We start from the raw sequence: 15171 nt of genomic DNA, 5'->3' as shown, positions 1-15171 counted from the left end.
GCTGTGAGCCTTCAGCAACCAACACCCACAGTACCTCAGGGTTGGGGACACTGGCTCATACAGGACACTATCAGAAACACCAATGGCATCCATCCTACCCAGCACTTTCCTATCTCTGCCTCCTCCTACAGTACATTATACACAAGGTCTCCTAAAATCCCATGAGCTGCTGCCTTGAGATTTGCTGGCAGTCCGCTCCGAAATCTATGTTAAGAAGAAAAAACTGGGGCTGGAACTGACCTGCACAGAACACTGACAACATGAAGAAACTTGAGCACCCCTGGAATAATGCATTGCTTCCTCTGAAAAGGTGATATACCTCCCACGAATAAAGAGTTCCATAACTGAGTTTGGTGAATATTTTGTTCAACTTAATGAGATCTGTCTGAACATTTACTTAGTCAAAGTCACATTAACTAACATTTTTGAGCTGTGCCAGGCACTGTGCGAGGCACTGTGTTAACTGGCTTGCATGATAGAATTCACTTAATCTTAAAATCTCTATCAAGATGCTTCTCAAAGGATGGTCCCTGGACCAGCAGTATCAGCATCTCCTGGGAACTTGTTAGAAATGTGAATTTTTAAGAGACTTTCAGGGCTGATATCTCTTCGTAGGTGTTGTTTATTAGGGTTGGTAGTCTGAGGTTTTTTTCCCCCTTTCCCTTATTCTATTATTAATCACACTGGAAATATACTCATTATTTAACAAAACATTATTTAACAAAATGAGAGAGTATGGCGTGTAGAAAGTATAATTTCTGCCCAGAGGAATTTATAGGCTGGGTTAAGATTCCGACAAAACAGCAAAAAGGGTAAAACATAAAGTCGAGTATTGAAATAACTTATTTCATGGAGAAAAACAAGGCTGGCGTAGAAAGAGCAATGCTCTTAGAATGATCTAGAGCGGCGGGCCTCAAGATGCGGTCCCCAGATGCACTGCAACAAAATTCCCCCAGGAACTCATTAGAAATACAGATTCTCTGACCCTGGGCTAGACTAATGAATCAAGAACTCAACGGGTGGAGCCAGGCCATTTTTTGAAACAAATCCTCTCGGTGATTCTGATGCACAAGATAGGTCCTATTAATATTTCTATTTCACAAAAGAGGAAACTGAGGCAGAAAGAGGTCAAGCGACAGATCTTAGAAGAGTGCTTCTCAAACAATGTGCGTGCAGATCACCTGGGGACCTCATTAAAAAGGCAGATTCTGATGCAGGGAGTCTGGAGTGGGGCCGGAAATCCTTGGTTTCTGCACGCTCCCAGGTCGTGCCGATGCTGCTGTTCCATGAACCCCACAAGGAATACCAAACCTTATATGACTCTCCTGAGCGACTGAGTTAGGGTTTGGACCCAAGTGCTCCGATTTCAGAGACTGAGGCCTTAATCACATCACTCAGCTGCCACCCAGTATATGACAGCACAGTTACACTATGACTCTGCGAGTGGGTGAAGCGTGCAGTGTTCTAGAAACTTACCTTGCTTGTTCAAAGAACGTCAAATGCCATCTCGCAAAAAATGAGTGTTCCACAGAAAACAGGTTGAGACATGTGATCAAGGACCAGATGACTAGCTTTCTGGAAAACTCGGGGATCTCTAAGTCTGAAATATATATGTAAGAAGGGGCAAAGCATCTTCCTGTGTTCTTGGCTAACAGACTCTCAGAATATATTATTAAGGGATGGCATGTCCAATATGCAATTAGATCCGAGCGAGGTTTTCCTAACCCGAGTCCATCAGTCTAAAGCAGTGGTTCTCAAATGTTTGCATGGATGGGTTTCACCTCAACGGTGATTCAGTAGGTCAGGGGTGAGTCTGGATGTTTCGAATTTCTAACAAGTTCCTGAGTGATGCTGAGGCTGCTGGCCTTTTCCTGGGTCTCCAAGACTTGAAGGTTAAGGTCACCTTAAGTCCTTCAGTGGAGAGCAAGAGGCCAAATAATACCAGAACACATAAATGGAAATAGTCTTTAAATTCAGGCCACTTTCTGAGGTTGAGCAATTGGTTACTCCGCTATGGGTGCCCAGCCAGGGACCAGGGGTGTGGCATCCAAATCGAGCCATGCTCTATCTGCAAAGCCATGAGTCCTGACCTCAGCTTGAGTGAGTAGCTTGGATGAAAGTTACTTGTTTCCTTTCTTCAAAGTCTCTGTCTACTTGCCAAGCTATAAGCCCATGGGGCTTCATCTACCCACAGGTGAACCTTTTTCCAATTCATCCATCCAGCGGTACCCATGTTCTAAACTGAATGAAGGCATTTGACAGCTAAATCGAGGGCCCTGCTTAATCCAACTTTATAACCATGTATTTCTCCTTGTGGCAACAGTTCCCTTTGAGATCTCTCCTTTTTTTCCTTCTCCTCTTGAATCTGCTTGTCTCTTTTTTAAAACAACTCAAGAAAAAGGAACCTTCATACGAGAAAAAGGAACCCTCATACACTGCTGGTGGGACTGCAGATTGGTACAGCCACTATGGAAAACAGTATGGAGGTTCTTCAAAAAACTAAGAATTGATCTACCATATGATCCAGCAATCCCTCTACTGGGTATCTACCCTAAAAACTTGAAAACTCGTATCCGAAAAGATATTTGCACACCGATGTTCATAGCAGCACTATTCACAGTAGCCAGGCCATGGAAGCAACTGAAGTGTCCTACAATAGATGATTGGCTAAAGAAGCTGTGGTACATATATACAATGGAATATTACTCAGCCATAAGAAGAGATGAAATACTGCCATTTGTGACAACACGGATGGACCTCAAGGTAATCATGCTATGTGAAATAAGAAAGACATAAAAAGTTGAAAATCACATGATATCACTTATATGTGGGATATAAACCTAAAAGCAACAAATGAATGGACAGAGATTCAGGGATGTGGACAATGAATTAGTGGTTACCAGAGGGTAGGAGGTGTGGCAGAAGGGAAGAGGTAGACAGGGTAAACGGGGGTCAAATATAGAGGGGTAGGGAGAGGGTGAAGTGGGTAAAGGAGATCAAAGATATGGTAGCTGAAGGAAACTGGACTCTGGGTGGTAATCACACAATAAAATATATAGATGTCAAATTATAATATACACCCCAAAATTATATAATTGTATTAACCAATGTTACCCCCAATAAACTTAAAAAAATAAAAAATAAGTGAAATAAAAATAAAAATAACTCAAATTCCACCTTCCTTAGCTTGTTTTGTTTTATGTGAAATAAATTGTCTTAGTTTGAGAGCACACAGTCTTTGCAAGCATAGGGGTTTCCAATACCCACACTTGAATACCTCTGACCCTAGCACATATGCTTCCTTCCATACCCAGGCAAGACCTCTCCATCTTCAGGAACAACCTCCAGAGAAAAACAAGAGAAGCCTCTGATGGCACGGAGAGCCTGCTGTTTTCATAGTACCCAATTAGCTATCAAAGTATCTATAATAGTCTTGCCATTTTGCAATTCCCCATCCTCTCTCCTCTTGTATGTCATGACATTGTTCCCTTCACAAAGAGATAAGACATAACCTGCAAAAATGGCTGTCATTATTTCAGAGAGTGCATGCAGGCTTGTAATTGATTTATAATCAGCAGAAGTGAAAACATTATGGTCTTTAATAAGAGGGAACTGTGTGCAACAGACATTATGCCTGTTTTACAGGAGATATTATAATACAGGGTCCTGGAAGCCTTCCACATGCTGGTTTGAGCTTCTGGCATTAAAAAAAAAAGGTAAGAATAAAATAAGGCCCAGCATTTTCACTGAAAATTGTTCTAATTGCTCCAGAAATCTCCCAGCTAGAAAATATTCAGGTGAAATTCCCACAATTTGTTTGTAATGAATACCCTTTTCGCTTCTTGCCATACTGTCTCAATGGCATAACATTTGCAAACTTGCTAAAGTCTGGCCCACTGATTCACTTAAGACTGTATTGGTACTGCTTTGGCAGTCTCTAAAAACCAGCTTTTGATTATTCTTTATTAAAAGTTAAAAGAAATAGTGGTGGACATAAGTCATTTCTGATTAGCTGTGCTAAAGCCCTGCCGAGAGCCCACTAGCATGCTTGGCCGACTGCTCATCTTGGGTTGATTTTCGAGTTCGGAGTTCAGGAGGCTTCTAGCATAAGCCCCACAGGGAGCCATAGCCCTGAGCAAAGAGGATGAGCAGGTGGTGAAGGGCCTGCCCATGTGCCATCTCCCAGCATGGCACAATCTCCCTTTGACTATTTCTGGTTCACCTGGCAGAACTCTAGTCAAAGGCCACTTCTTCCTAGAGCACCTACCTGAGACTCATAACCCTACCCACTCTCTCTACTCCCCACTCAGTAGACTCTTTTTTGCCCCTCAGAGCCTGGTCACATTAGTAATGAAATATTTAACTCTATTGTTAGTTGCTTAATAATGTCTGTCTCCACCGTCATAAGGTAAACTCCATGAGGGCAAGAAGCAGATGTGCCTTGCTCGCAACTCCTTCCCCCAGCTCCTGTGTGCTGGGGCCAGGATGACCTGTAATCAAAACCTAAAGAACGTAAAATGAGGACAGGCTGATGAAAGGTATGAGAAAGGAGAGAAGAATAAGGGTGTGAGGGGAAATGTCAAGGCCAGAGTTGGCTAGGGTCCTCAGGGATGAGATGCACAGGATCGGAGAGGAGGAGGCGCCAGGTGTAGATGAACTTGAGAGAATGTAACCTTCTGCAAATCCAGAGCTTAACTGGATTTGTCACACCCTGAGTTGCCCCAAAGGGGTGCTGGTTTGTTTTTTTTTTTAATTTGGGGTACCTACAGGTGAACAAAAGAAAAGATAAAGGATGTGATGTTGGTGCCATGGTTTTGTAAATACACTAAAACCCATCAAACTGTAGACTTACTAAACTTTATAGTTTATAAATTATATCTTTAAAAAAGGTATTAATTAAAGATTAAGGGTTTGCTAAGCATGGTGTCCCTCAGCTATGACACATTCTTACTGTGTGCAGATCCCACCTACATCTACCCCACATCGTCCCCAGGGTACTTGGAGGGACAAGGGAAATTGGTGCAAACATGAAGCTCATGCTGCCTGCTTGCAGTGAATAATACAGTCCTTTGTCTCTGACCCAGGAGACTCGCATCTCCTGCCAGCATCTCTGTAGCTGGCAACCTAACTCATTAGCTTGCAAATGAGGTAAAATATCAGCCCCTTTAGTTGTTGACAGATGATTTCATTGAATCAAGAGGGCAGAAGATTTTCAAGGGGGGAGCAGTCATCAACAAACGCTGAATAAAAGAGTCAAGTATAAGGACTAATAATAATAATAGAATAATAATAATAAGCACCTTTGGCTTTAGCGACAAAGAAAACACTAGTGACCTTCACAAGGGCCTCTTCTGGGAAGGGGTGGGAGTTGAAGAATGCCCCACTGCAAGCGTAGACATCACATTTAAGAAATGGGGCCAAGAAAGAAAAAGAAAAGTACGAAGGCAAATAGAAGGGAACAACGTGAAAAATATTCCAAGCGTATTTTTATTTCATTGATTTGGTTCGTACATTTGAGAAACTCAGATCAATTTAATTATCTAGTATAGTACAAATTAAAGGCATGTAAGTATGAGCTAAATAAATTTTTTTTTCTTTTTTAACAAAAAGCCATCTGTATGGAAAGAAAGGATGGAGTGGTGACATAAGGTGACCAGGCAATGAGGTGAGCATGGAAAGATCAGTCCAGGACTTAAGAATATGTCACAGACCTACATTCAGACCCCGTCTCTACCACACGACCTGTGACTCTGACCTGTGCCACTCATCTACCCCTCTCAAGCTTAGTCCTCTCATCTGTAAGATGGGCTAGAAATAATATCTACCTGAAAGACTGGTTGTGAGTATTAAATATACCATCTATGTAACCACTCAATGAATATCATCTGTAATGAGTATTATCATTAATTTATCATTGTTGTTTAGCTATTGTGTGGCCACTAGGTTTTCAACATTAGTCCCACATGCAAGAGACACCTGACACAGATGCAGGAAGAGGAGGAGGAGCTGGTTCCAGAAAACTCACAGCCCTAGGAGCCAGCGGTAGCCCTGTGGAGAGTGAGAAAACAGGTTTACCGGAAGAATCAGCTTCAGCAAGGGCTGCCGTGTCTGCTTATCTCCTCAGCCCTGGTGTAGCTGCTGTCAAGCTGACGTGCTCACGGGACACGAGCCTTTTCCTGCCAGATTAGGGTCTGCAACCTGTCCAACGCCTGTGATTTGTCTAAACACATATGCTGCCCCTGCTGAGATCTGTGCAGAGCATTTGGTCACATGGCCTCATTTCTGAGACTCTTCAAATGTGATTTGTTGTACAAACCCCTAGTGAAGAAAATCTTTTGTAGGGAGGCCTAAAACCTAGCGTTGCAATGGGGCTGACAGGGCCTGCTCTGGAGCCCCTGATTGTGAGCACGGACCCCCATGGGCCACAGTCTTCTGTAAACACCAGACGACACATGAAATATTTCTAAACCCCCTCATGGATGAAGAGGATCTGACGGTGGTGATGAGGGTGTGGGGAGACACCAAGAGTAATTTTACCCGTAGCCTTGACAGGGGGCCAGTGCTGTCCCTCACTAAGGAATTAGCTACCCCAAAGCCCTATCAAGGCTTCCTACCATGCTTAGAATATTCTGTATCTAGGAAAAAGTGACCATTTTCATCTTTTTTTCTGTTTATATTAGCTACTTATATTCACGTTTTGTGTATTTAGATGAAACAGAAAACAGATGAAAACAGAAAGCAAACATCATCTACCATCAAAATCAATTATTAAATGTCTTAATGTGTGTTTGATAGTGTTATATGTATATGTGCACAGGCATGTAGATATCTGTGTGTATAAATATGTATGTATACGTGTGTATACAGTAGCCCCCTTTATCTGAAGGGGCTATGTCCCAAAATCCCCAGTGGATGCCTGAAACTGTGGATAGTACCAAACTCTACACATACATACCTTTGCACTTAAAGGAAGCACCTTACGGCTTCTCTTTGGCATATCTGAATTACCAGCATCATTGCCCTCGAGCTCTGGGACCATTATTAAGTAAAACAAGGGTGACTTGAACACAAGCACTGTGGTACCACGACAGTCGATCTGATACATCAAGATGGCTACGAAGTGACTAGCGAGCAGATAGCATGAAGAGCGTGGACACGGGGGACAAAGGGATGATTCACGTCCTGGGCAAGACAAAGCAGGACAGCACGAGATTTCATCACACTACTGAGAATGGGGCATAATTTAAAACGAATGAATTGTTTATTTCTGGCGTTTTCCATTTAATATTTTCAGACCACCACTGACTGTGAGTAACTGAAACCATAGAAAGCAAAATTGCAAACGAGTGGGGAACTACTGTATATATTTGTTTGTTCATAAAAATTGATATACTAAACACAGTGTTTTATAATTTGCTCCTGTCACTTAAATACATAGGGTGAAAACGTCATTGATTACACTTCTATAACCTGATATTTAATGACTCCGATTCCACCGTTTATTGTGTCATTCTTTTTTGCCAGACGTTTAGGTTGTTTTCAGCTTTTCATCCTGTTGAACACACTTGCAGATAATTTCTTCCTGTGTCTGGTTATTTTCTTAAGTAAATTCCCAAAAGTAAAATTATCCGTTGGAAGAATGTACACATTGAAGGTTTTAGATATCGACTGCCAAATTACTTTCTAGGAAACAAACTGTGCCCACATCCATTTTCACTGTGCTATACAGCTGATTCTGTCAGTAAAGTTACACCTAGTTGTCCCTGAATATTGTTCTTTTTTTTTTAAAGGGCTCCCCAAACTGTAGACTAACATTCCACTCAGAACACACACCGTCTGCAGAAAGGAAGTCGAGCACTCTCTACAACGCAGGCAAGAAGATTTATCTCAAGCTCTGAGCCCACCAACTGCTCCCCAACCACTGCCAGAAAGAAAGGCCACTGACGTACAATTCTAGGAGCAAAGTCACTGAATTTGTTTCCCTGACTTACAGCTGGTGGGGGGAAAAAAGGTCTCTACCTTCGGTGACTTAGTGATTCCTCAGCTTATCTTGGAAGCGACACAGCAGGAAAAAGCACTGCTGAAAGTTAGACCTCCTGTAGGTGTCTTGTGGAGACTCTTGGTCACGATGTGTCTATTTCAGTTCCCTTGGAAATTATCAGGCTAAGTCATCCCAACCCTGTTAAATAGAACAGACCTATCGCAAGTCTGTAGGCTGCTCCTCTAGGTGCTGGAACACATGCAAAGCATATCTCATAAGAAATTCTCCACTACCTTAGCCAGCCTCAGATCAGGGCTGCAGTTATCGCCTGAGTGGCAGGTGTCATGACAAACGCCTTATATTTTGCAAAAAGATGTTAACTTACTTCCGACTATACTGTTGCATTTAAGTCTGGACTTAACTAGCCGAGCAGGCATTTGCCAGAGAGTAAACTGTCTACCTCCCAATATTTCCTGAAATATAGATGAGGGAGACAATATTTTGGGAGCTCCCTTGAAGAAATAGTTATTGGATCTGTTCAGTCACCAGGTACATTTAAAGTATCCCAGGACGCAGATGGATCAGCAGAGAGCTAGGGACCTCTGCCATATGGTATTGCCCACCCCACCCCCTCTCTCATCTGCCACGTCCCCAAATTGCTTTTACACCGAGCATCATTATGTGAAACAAGCCTGTGAAACTCACTTGTGTGCCCTCAATAAGGCTGCGGTGGAGAACGCCGTTCCTTACATCACTCACTGTTTCTTTATGAGGACTCGTGGGAACAATTCCTGTCTGGCCCATGTGAACAACAGTTAGAATTTTCCCAGGCAATTGGTTTGTATTTATCTCAAAGACATTGTGAACCGTATATCTGACAAGTTTCCTTTATTCCACTGGCAGCCACGCGGCTGTGGCCTACGTAAGCGGCAGATACGGAGAAACCCTGTTTTCGCTGAATTACCAGCTCCAGTGTGTTCTTTCCTCTTATCTCGTGCTTCCTCACTTTTAATTTATACTGTCTTGTCATGTTTTCTGTCCCATTGTAAGCCACCTAAAAAGCATTCTGTGAAAGAAGATTTGCTTTACACTGAAAAGTAGATAAATAAGATGTGCAAAAGCTCCACACTGCGTTTCCATCTATTTTCTCCAAAACTTCGATTACATTCTGCTTTTAACATCCTTCCGCTGATAGACCCAAGGTTTAGGGCGCACGACTCAAGACTGCGGCAGTAACCATGATAAAATAATCGGGAAATCCAAATAAAGGTACTACAAAGATTATGATTGTCCTGTGTCATTCTCGTGACTCAACTGAGGCAATGCCATTGAAATGACAGTTTCCTAGGAGCCTGATGCACTTCAGTACTAATTATAATAAAAAGAGTAAATAACACTACTTCGTACTTGAGTGACATGTAGAAGTTCACCACGCTCCCTTATGCTCTGTAGCCAGCCCAGGGAAGCGGGAAGGGCGGGCATTACTGGTATTTTCATCCTACTGCACTGTGAAGAAGCGAGGAAGAATTGCCAGCCCCTCGATTTTCCAACTGCAGGACATGGGCTCAAATGCAAGAGGAGAAGTGATAATAAGAACGCTCATCAAAGTGTGCTGGGCACGGCTTTAAGAACCAACACCCAAACTATGTCGGCCAAGAAATAATAGGGATCTTTGACTATACGAAGTTGGAGGTAACTAGAGTCAGCTTCTTTCGAGAAATATTCCTGTTTCCTTGAACCAGAGGCAATGTCTTTCGAGACTTATGCTCTCCAAGACTTTCTGCAATGTCAAAAATATTCTCTATCTGCATCTGTCCAACGCGGTAGCCACTAGATGCGTGTGTGACTGGGCAGTTGAGTTTTGAATTTTATTTTGATCAATTCAAATTTAAGTAGTAGTAAGTTTAACAGGTTGCAGGATATAAGATCAATAGATGAAATTCAGTTTATAATGTATTTCTATATCCTAGTAATGAAAAATCAGAAATAGATATTTTAAAATGCCTTTTATAATAGCATCAAAAATATGAGATACTTAGGGATAAGTCTAACAAAAGATGTACACCAAAAATTGCAAAATCTTGCTGAGCGAAATTACTGACAATCTTAAATAAGTGAAGAAATGTACCATATCAGAGTCAGCAGATTTATTATTGCTAAGATGTCAGTTTTCCCCAAAGTGATCTATAGATTCAATGCAATCAGCCCCCATCAAAATCCCATAGGCTTTTTGTAGAAGTTGATAAAGTGATTCTAAAAGTCATATAGAAATGCAAATGTACCCAGAATCTAAAATACCCACTTTGCCTTAGCCCTGGGAATCAGGGCCTAAAAGACAAAGCTTGTTAGACAGTAGTTTGGAAAGTTCTAGTTCTAGCGCTTTTATGTTTGTGGTCTCAGCTTCTCCATTTATAAAATGGGTATATTGACACCTACATAACAGAATTAGAGTTAAGATTTAACAAGATCATGGATGCAGAGCATCATCCAAGGAGTAGAGGTACTTAAAAAATATCCCTTCCCCCTTATCCGCCGAGCCCTTTATCACAGCACACACTTTCTTCCCCTACCAAGGGATGGGCAGGTATGAGGAGGGACCTCTCCCAACCTTACCTGGAGCCACAGTTTGTCATGCTGAGACCACTTCCCACCAGCGATGCACTGAAATGTGGCATTCTGCCCCACGTTCACCTCGACATTTTGGAGCCGCAGAAAGTGAGGTGCTTTTCCTAAAAGAGAAACCAGAGAGCACATGAGGACAGAACTCAACAGCGTGGACCGCTTCCCTGTGGGCACATGGCAGTTCAGGAGGGGCACAGGGCAGGCTGGATGTTGTGTCTGGGAAGCGGCCTGGCTCGGTGTAGAGCTACGGTTGGCTGGTCACTTACTATGAACCGGGCACTGTCCTAAGAGCTTTACATTCATCCTCTTGCCTAAACCTCACAAAATCCATGAGGCGGGCAGTATCTCCATTTCACAGGTCATAATATTAAGGCTCTGAAGGGCTACATAGTTTGGCACAATCAGACAGCCAGAAAATGGGGGGAGCCAAGACATAAATCCAGGCCTCAGAACCTCAAAATCCATATTATTAGCTTCTGAGCAACACTGCCATGTTTGGAAGAAGAAACTGGGGGTGGGCCTGGGTGGTCACAGAAGGTTCCTACCGGTAGCCCAAGTGAGTAGAAAGAAGAAAGCTGAAATGAAGCATCTTTGGGCCTGAGACCTCCACACCTGGCCTTGGTAATGATGTTTGAAGAAGATGATGGGAAGGAAAGAAAGTGGAAGACAGAGGAGAAAAAGCTTTCATTCATTTAGTGTGTACTACGCGATTGATGTCACGTGCAGTGTCTACACAGTAACTCACTTAACCCAGTGTGGTTGGTTGTGGAGTTATCTCTACTTCACAGTGAGTGAACTGAGGCACAGAAAATTCAAGAAACATTCAGTCTATACTTTTCATTCTAAGTTGTAGTGTCTCCTAAAGATGGGGGGGAGGTGGGACATTTACTCTGGGGACTTGGCATAACAGAAGAAAGGACTTTCAAACGAAACTCACAGTATTCATAAGCAATCAATTCTAGAATTAAATATATGTTTTATATTGGTTAGTTTGGTTCATCTCTTTCCTCATTTGTGGAGACAGGTCCTGATCTATGTGAGCTCTTCAAAGATAAATGGGTTGATAACCTATGTCTAGAAGAATGAGTTTCTTCATAGAGGCACAAAAGTGCCAAGGGTCCCTGTCACATCAACCAAATCAATGATGACCCAGGCATGGACACCCCCAAAATAGGATCGAATGGAGGGAGGGTTGTTAAGAGGAAGTCCAACAAAAAAGCCTTTGGCCATCTTTCTAGAGGGAGTTAAATATCCAGCGAGACAAATAATAAAACTAATGCCATTTGTTGAAAGCTCCTACAGTGCCAGGCACTATGATAAATGCTTTAGACATTTTATTTAACTTCGTAACCTTCCTGTAAAGCAGACACTATTATTATTTCCCTTTTAGAGAAGCAGTAACCAAGGCTCACCAAGTTTAATTTGCCCAAAGCTAGACAGCATTAATGACAGAAATAAAATCCAAACCAGGTCCATTTATGCCCCAAACTCAGCATTTAACTAGCACATTCTCTTGCTCCCTGAGCAGTGGGATGTCAGAGTCAAACTGGAACCCAGGGTCCAAAGAAAAGGCTCGCAGGCAAAGCTGACTCTTCAGTCTCCCCTCATTGCTCCTGAATATCTTATCGCAAGTGATCCCTTTCCTTGCCATTTGTCCCCAGGGCCTTTACCCTCTAAACTACCAAACTACCAAACCGTCACTTCCTGCAAATCTCAACGAAAGCCAAGAACCTCGGCACAATTAGGCACACCTGCCATGTGAAAACATATACCTTCTGCTCAGGTTTTTCAACAAAAAACTACTGCTCAGAGAGACCCCCCTCATGTTCCCGTCAGGACCTCATGGCTCGAGTGGGATCAATACTCCGCGATCCAGGGGGAGACCTCTTCTCTCCTTGTGGGCTTTTCAGAGCTGAAGATTCCTTGTATCTAGTCGACCTGACAAATGTCATGCTGCTTTGATTGTGTGAAATTGTTTCCTTTTTTGCTCTCCTGTATAATTTGTAAAGTTATTTTTGGAACTATCAGTTCAAGTCAATTCTTCAAGTGGGAATATTGTGAACCTTGTAAGCCCGTTGATGCCACAGGTTTAAAGAAAGAATGTCTGCTCCATGCAAGGAGGGAGCGCAGAGTCTTAGCTGCAATGTTGGGAGGTTTTGTGCTAGGTTTTATAGAGGGACACTGCCCCTTAGCCTTGGGGGACACTAGACAAATGGCTTCACCACTGGGATTTGTGCAATTAGAAATAGATCTGCTCTGGATTGATGTCCCCTGCTTTTTTCTGACTCCCTCCTTCTCCTCCTCAGCAACAGATCCTTTACCTTGATTCTTTCCCTCTTCCTCCCTACCTTCCAGGTTCAGTAGCAGAGAATTTAGAGACTTAATGGCCCCTAGTGTTAATATTCGTCACTGTGAAACATTGGTGGTCTGTGCTTTTTGAGCCCTGGTCTCATTCCCAGCTCATGATGACATCGCTCTCTCTGGACATTGTCCTTATGTTGGGGAGCTCCTTATGTTTGCTCCACTCCTCTGAGCTTCTGGCCTCTCTGATCCTCTTCCCATCTCCCAACTGCAGTCCACTCTTAAGCCCTGTGCTCTCTCAATTGTCCGCTCCCCCCACTCCCAGCATCTACAGCTCTAGGAAAGAAAGTATCCTACCACCTTCAACTTACCAACCTTTAGGCAAACACAGTTGACCTTGGGGCGCAGACCAACTACCAATTTGTGGCTTTAAGCATTCCTACACACTCCCCACTGAGAGCCAGCACCCCCAAAATGGGATCCCGCTGAACGGGGTTAACAGAAAACTGCTGTGCATTTGGGACAAAATGCCTTGATGCCGGTGACATTTACACTCTGGCAGATGTCATGCAGCATCTGAAGACATATTATTGTGGCCTTTATCTCGCTCTTTAAACCTGACAGCACTCAGTAGGAAGCCACACAGTTGAAGAGCAAGCTCAGTACGTACATTAGAAACGTGGTTCAGACACTCTGGATTCAGTGACATAGTCCCACAAGGTTGTGATAAAAAAAAAAAAAAAAAGTTAAAAAAATTCTGAAAGTCAGCTTAGGAGCTAGAAACTTTGAAACTGAGTGGAAAATTGTGCTGACATTGCTCGTACACGGTTATAACTACAGAGGCCCCGCCGATGGCTAACACGGAGAAAGGACAGTAGAGAGTAACTATGGCTAAAATAATTTAGAATAACACAAAAATGTTAAATGGGCTATAAAATATAGACAAGAAGTTTCATTTTGTAAGAGAAAATAATTTCCTTTGAGAATTTTCGTCACTGTTTTGGAAGCTGCAAGGCAAGCATTTAAAACCCTAAGTTCAGCTCAAACCAATCGAGAATACAATTGCAAATCAGGCACTAATCCCACTGGAACTTTTAGAATATTTAATGAAATCACTTATTGATAAACGCTGACCATATATTAATAGAAAAATGTTTTAAAGGACAGAGGCAGAGCATTAAAAAGCCTGAGGACATAAAAAGGATGTATATTTCTTAAGATAGTTAAAATTTTACCAATCTATGAGTGATGTCATAAATGCATTAATATTAAGGTTGGGGTTGGGGGAAAGGCACTGTCAGTCCAAAGGACAGTTTGGAAGTCACTAATAGGTTGCATGCTCCCATGATCCACACATGGTAAGCACTTGTGGATCCATATATGGAAGGCAGCATTCAAATTCAACTGTCCCTAAATACATATCACCTTAACTTGCACCACCCAATAGCTTAAGCCAGAAATTTGAGAGTGCAGCATCGTTGATGCCTCTGGCTCCCAATCTAACCAGTTGACTCTGCCTCCTAAATTTATCTCTAATCTGGCCACTTCTCTCCAACTCTGTTATACTTTTTTTTCATAGCACTGTTGACCATCTGTTATGTGCACCCTTAACATTCACGTGTCAAAGTCTGAATGTTCAGTACTTCGGACTGTGATTATTTTTGGTGATAGGGCCTTTAAAGAAGTGATTAAGTTAAAATGAGGCTGTCAGAATGGGCCCTACTCCAATGTAGACTGGTGTCCTCGTAAGAAGAGAAAATTTGGACACACAAAGGCACATCAGGGGCACGTGTACACAGAGGAAGGGCCAGGACGAAGTGATAAGGTGGCCACCTATAAGCAAAGGAGAGAGGCCGTGGAAGAAACCAAACCTGCCATCTTCATCTCGGACTTCTGGCCTCCACTACTCTGAGGAATAAATTTCTGTTTAAGCACCTCCAGACTGTCGTATTTTGTTATGGCAACCATCTGTTATAGATCATACAATTACCTGATTATTTGTTTAATTTTCAAGGCTCTTTCACTTCAGTGGAAGCCCATGAGAGCTAAGAATGAATCTGTCTTATCCCCACAAACCCACAACAGTGCCTGGCAAGAAGCTCCTGCTCAGTAAACACTGGCTGAATGATGAATGGCTGTCTCTCCACCACCTTGGTCCAGGCGGCCATGATCCCTTCCATGACCCAGAACTTTCTTCCTAATAGGTCTCCTGACTTCTTCTCTATAGCCCTTCCATTCGTTCTTGCACAGAGCAGCCACAGTGATCT

At 42.7% G+C, this 15171-nt stretch overlaps 1 protein-coding gene across 1 annotated transcript in view; it reads right to left on the bottom strand.

Moving 5' to 3' along the window:
- LOC105306715 (receptor-type tyrosine-protein phosphatase T-like) overlaps nt 1–15171 on the bottom strand; it is a gene marked incomplete at its 3' end in the record, with an annotated part of 597375 nt that overhangs the window by 484047 nt on the left and 98157 nt on the right. Inside the window, exon 6 of the mRNA XM_011381898.1 lies at nt 10595–10710. Coding sequence (XP_011380200.1) covers nt 10595–10710 — 116 coding nt within the window. The remainder of the gene's footprint in view (nt 1–10594; nt 10711–15171) is intronic.

This window comes from Pteropus vampyrus, unplaced genomic scaffold (genome assembly GCF_000151845.1).
Source record: "Pteropus vampyrus isolate Shadow unplaced genomic scaffold, Pvam_2.0 Scaffold455, whole genome shotgun sequence".
Classification (NCBI taxonomy): domain Eukaryota; kingdom Metazoa; phylum Chordata; class Mammalia; order Chiroptera; family Pteropodidae; genus Pteropus; species Pteropus vampyrus.
This window is presented reverse-complemented; position numbering and strand designations above follow the sequence as displayed.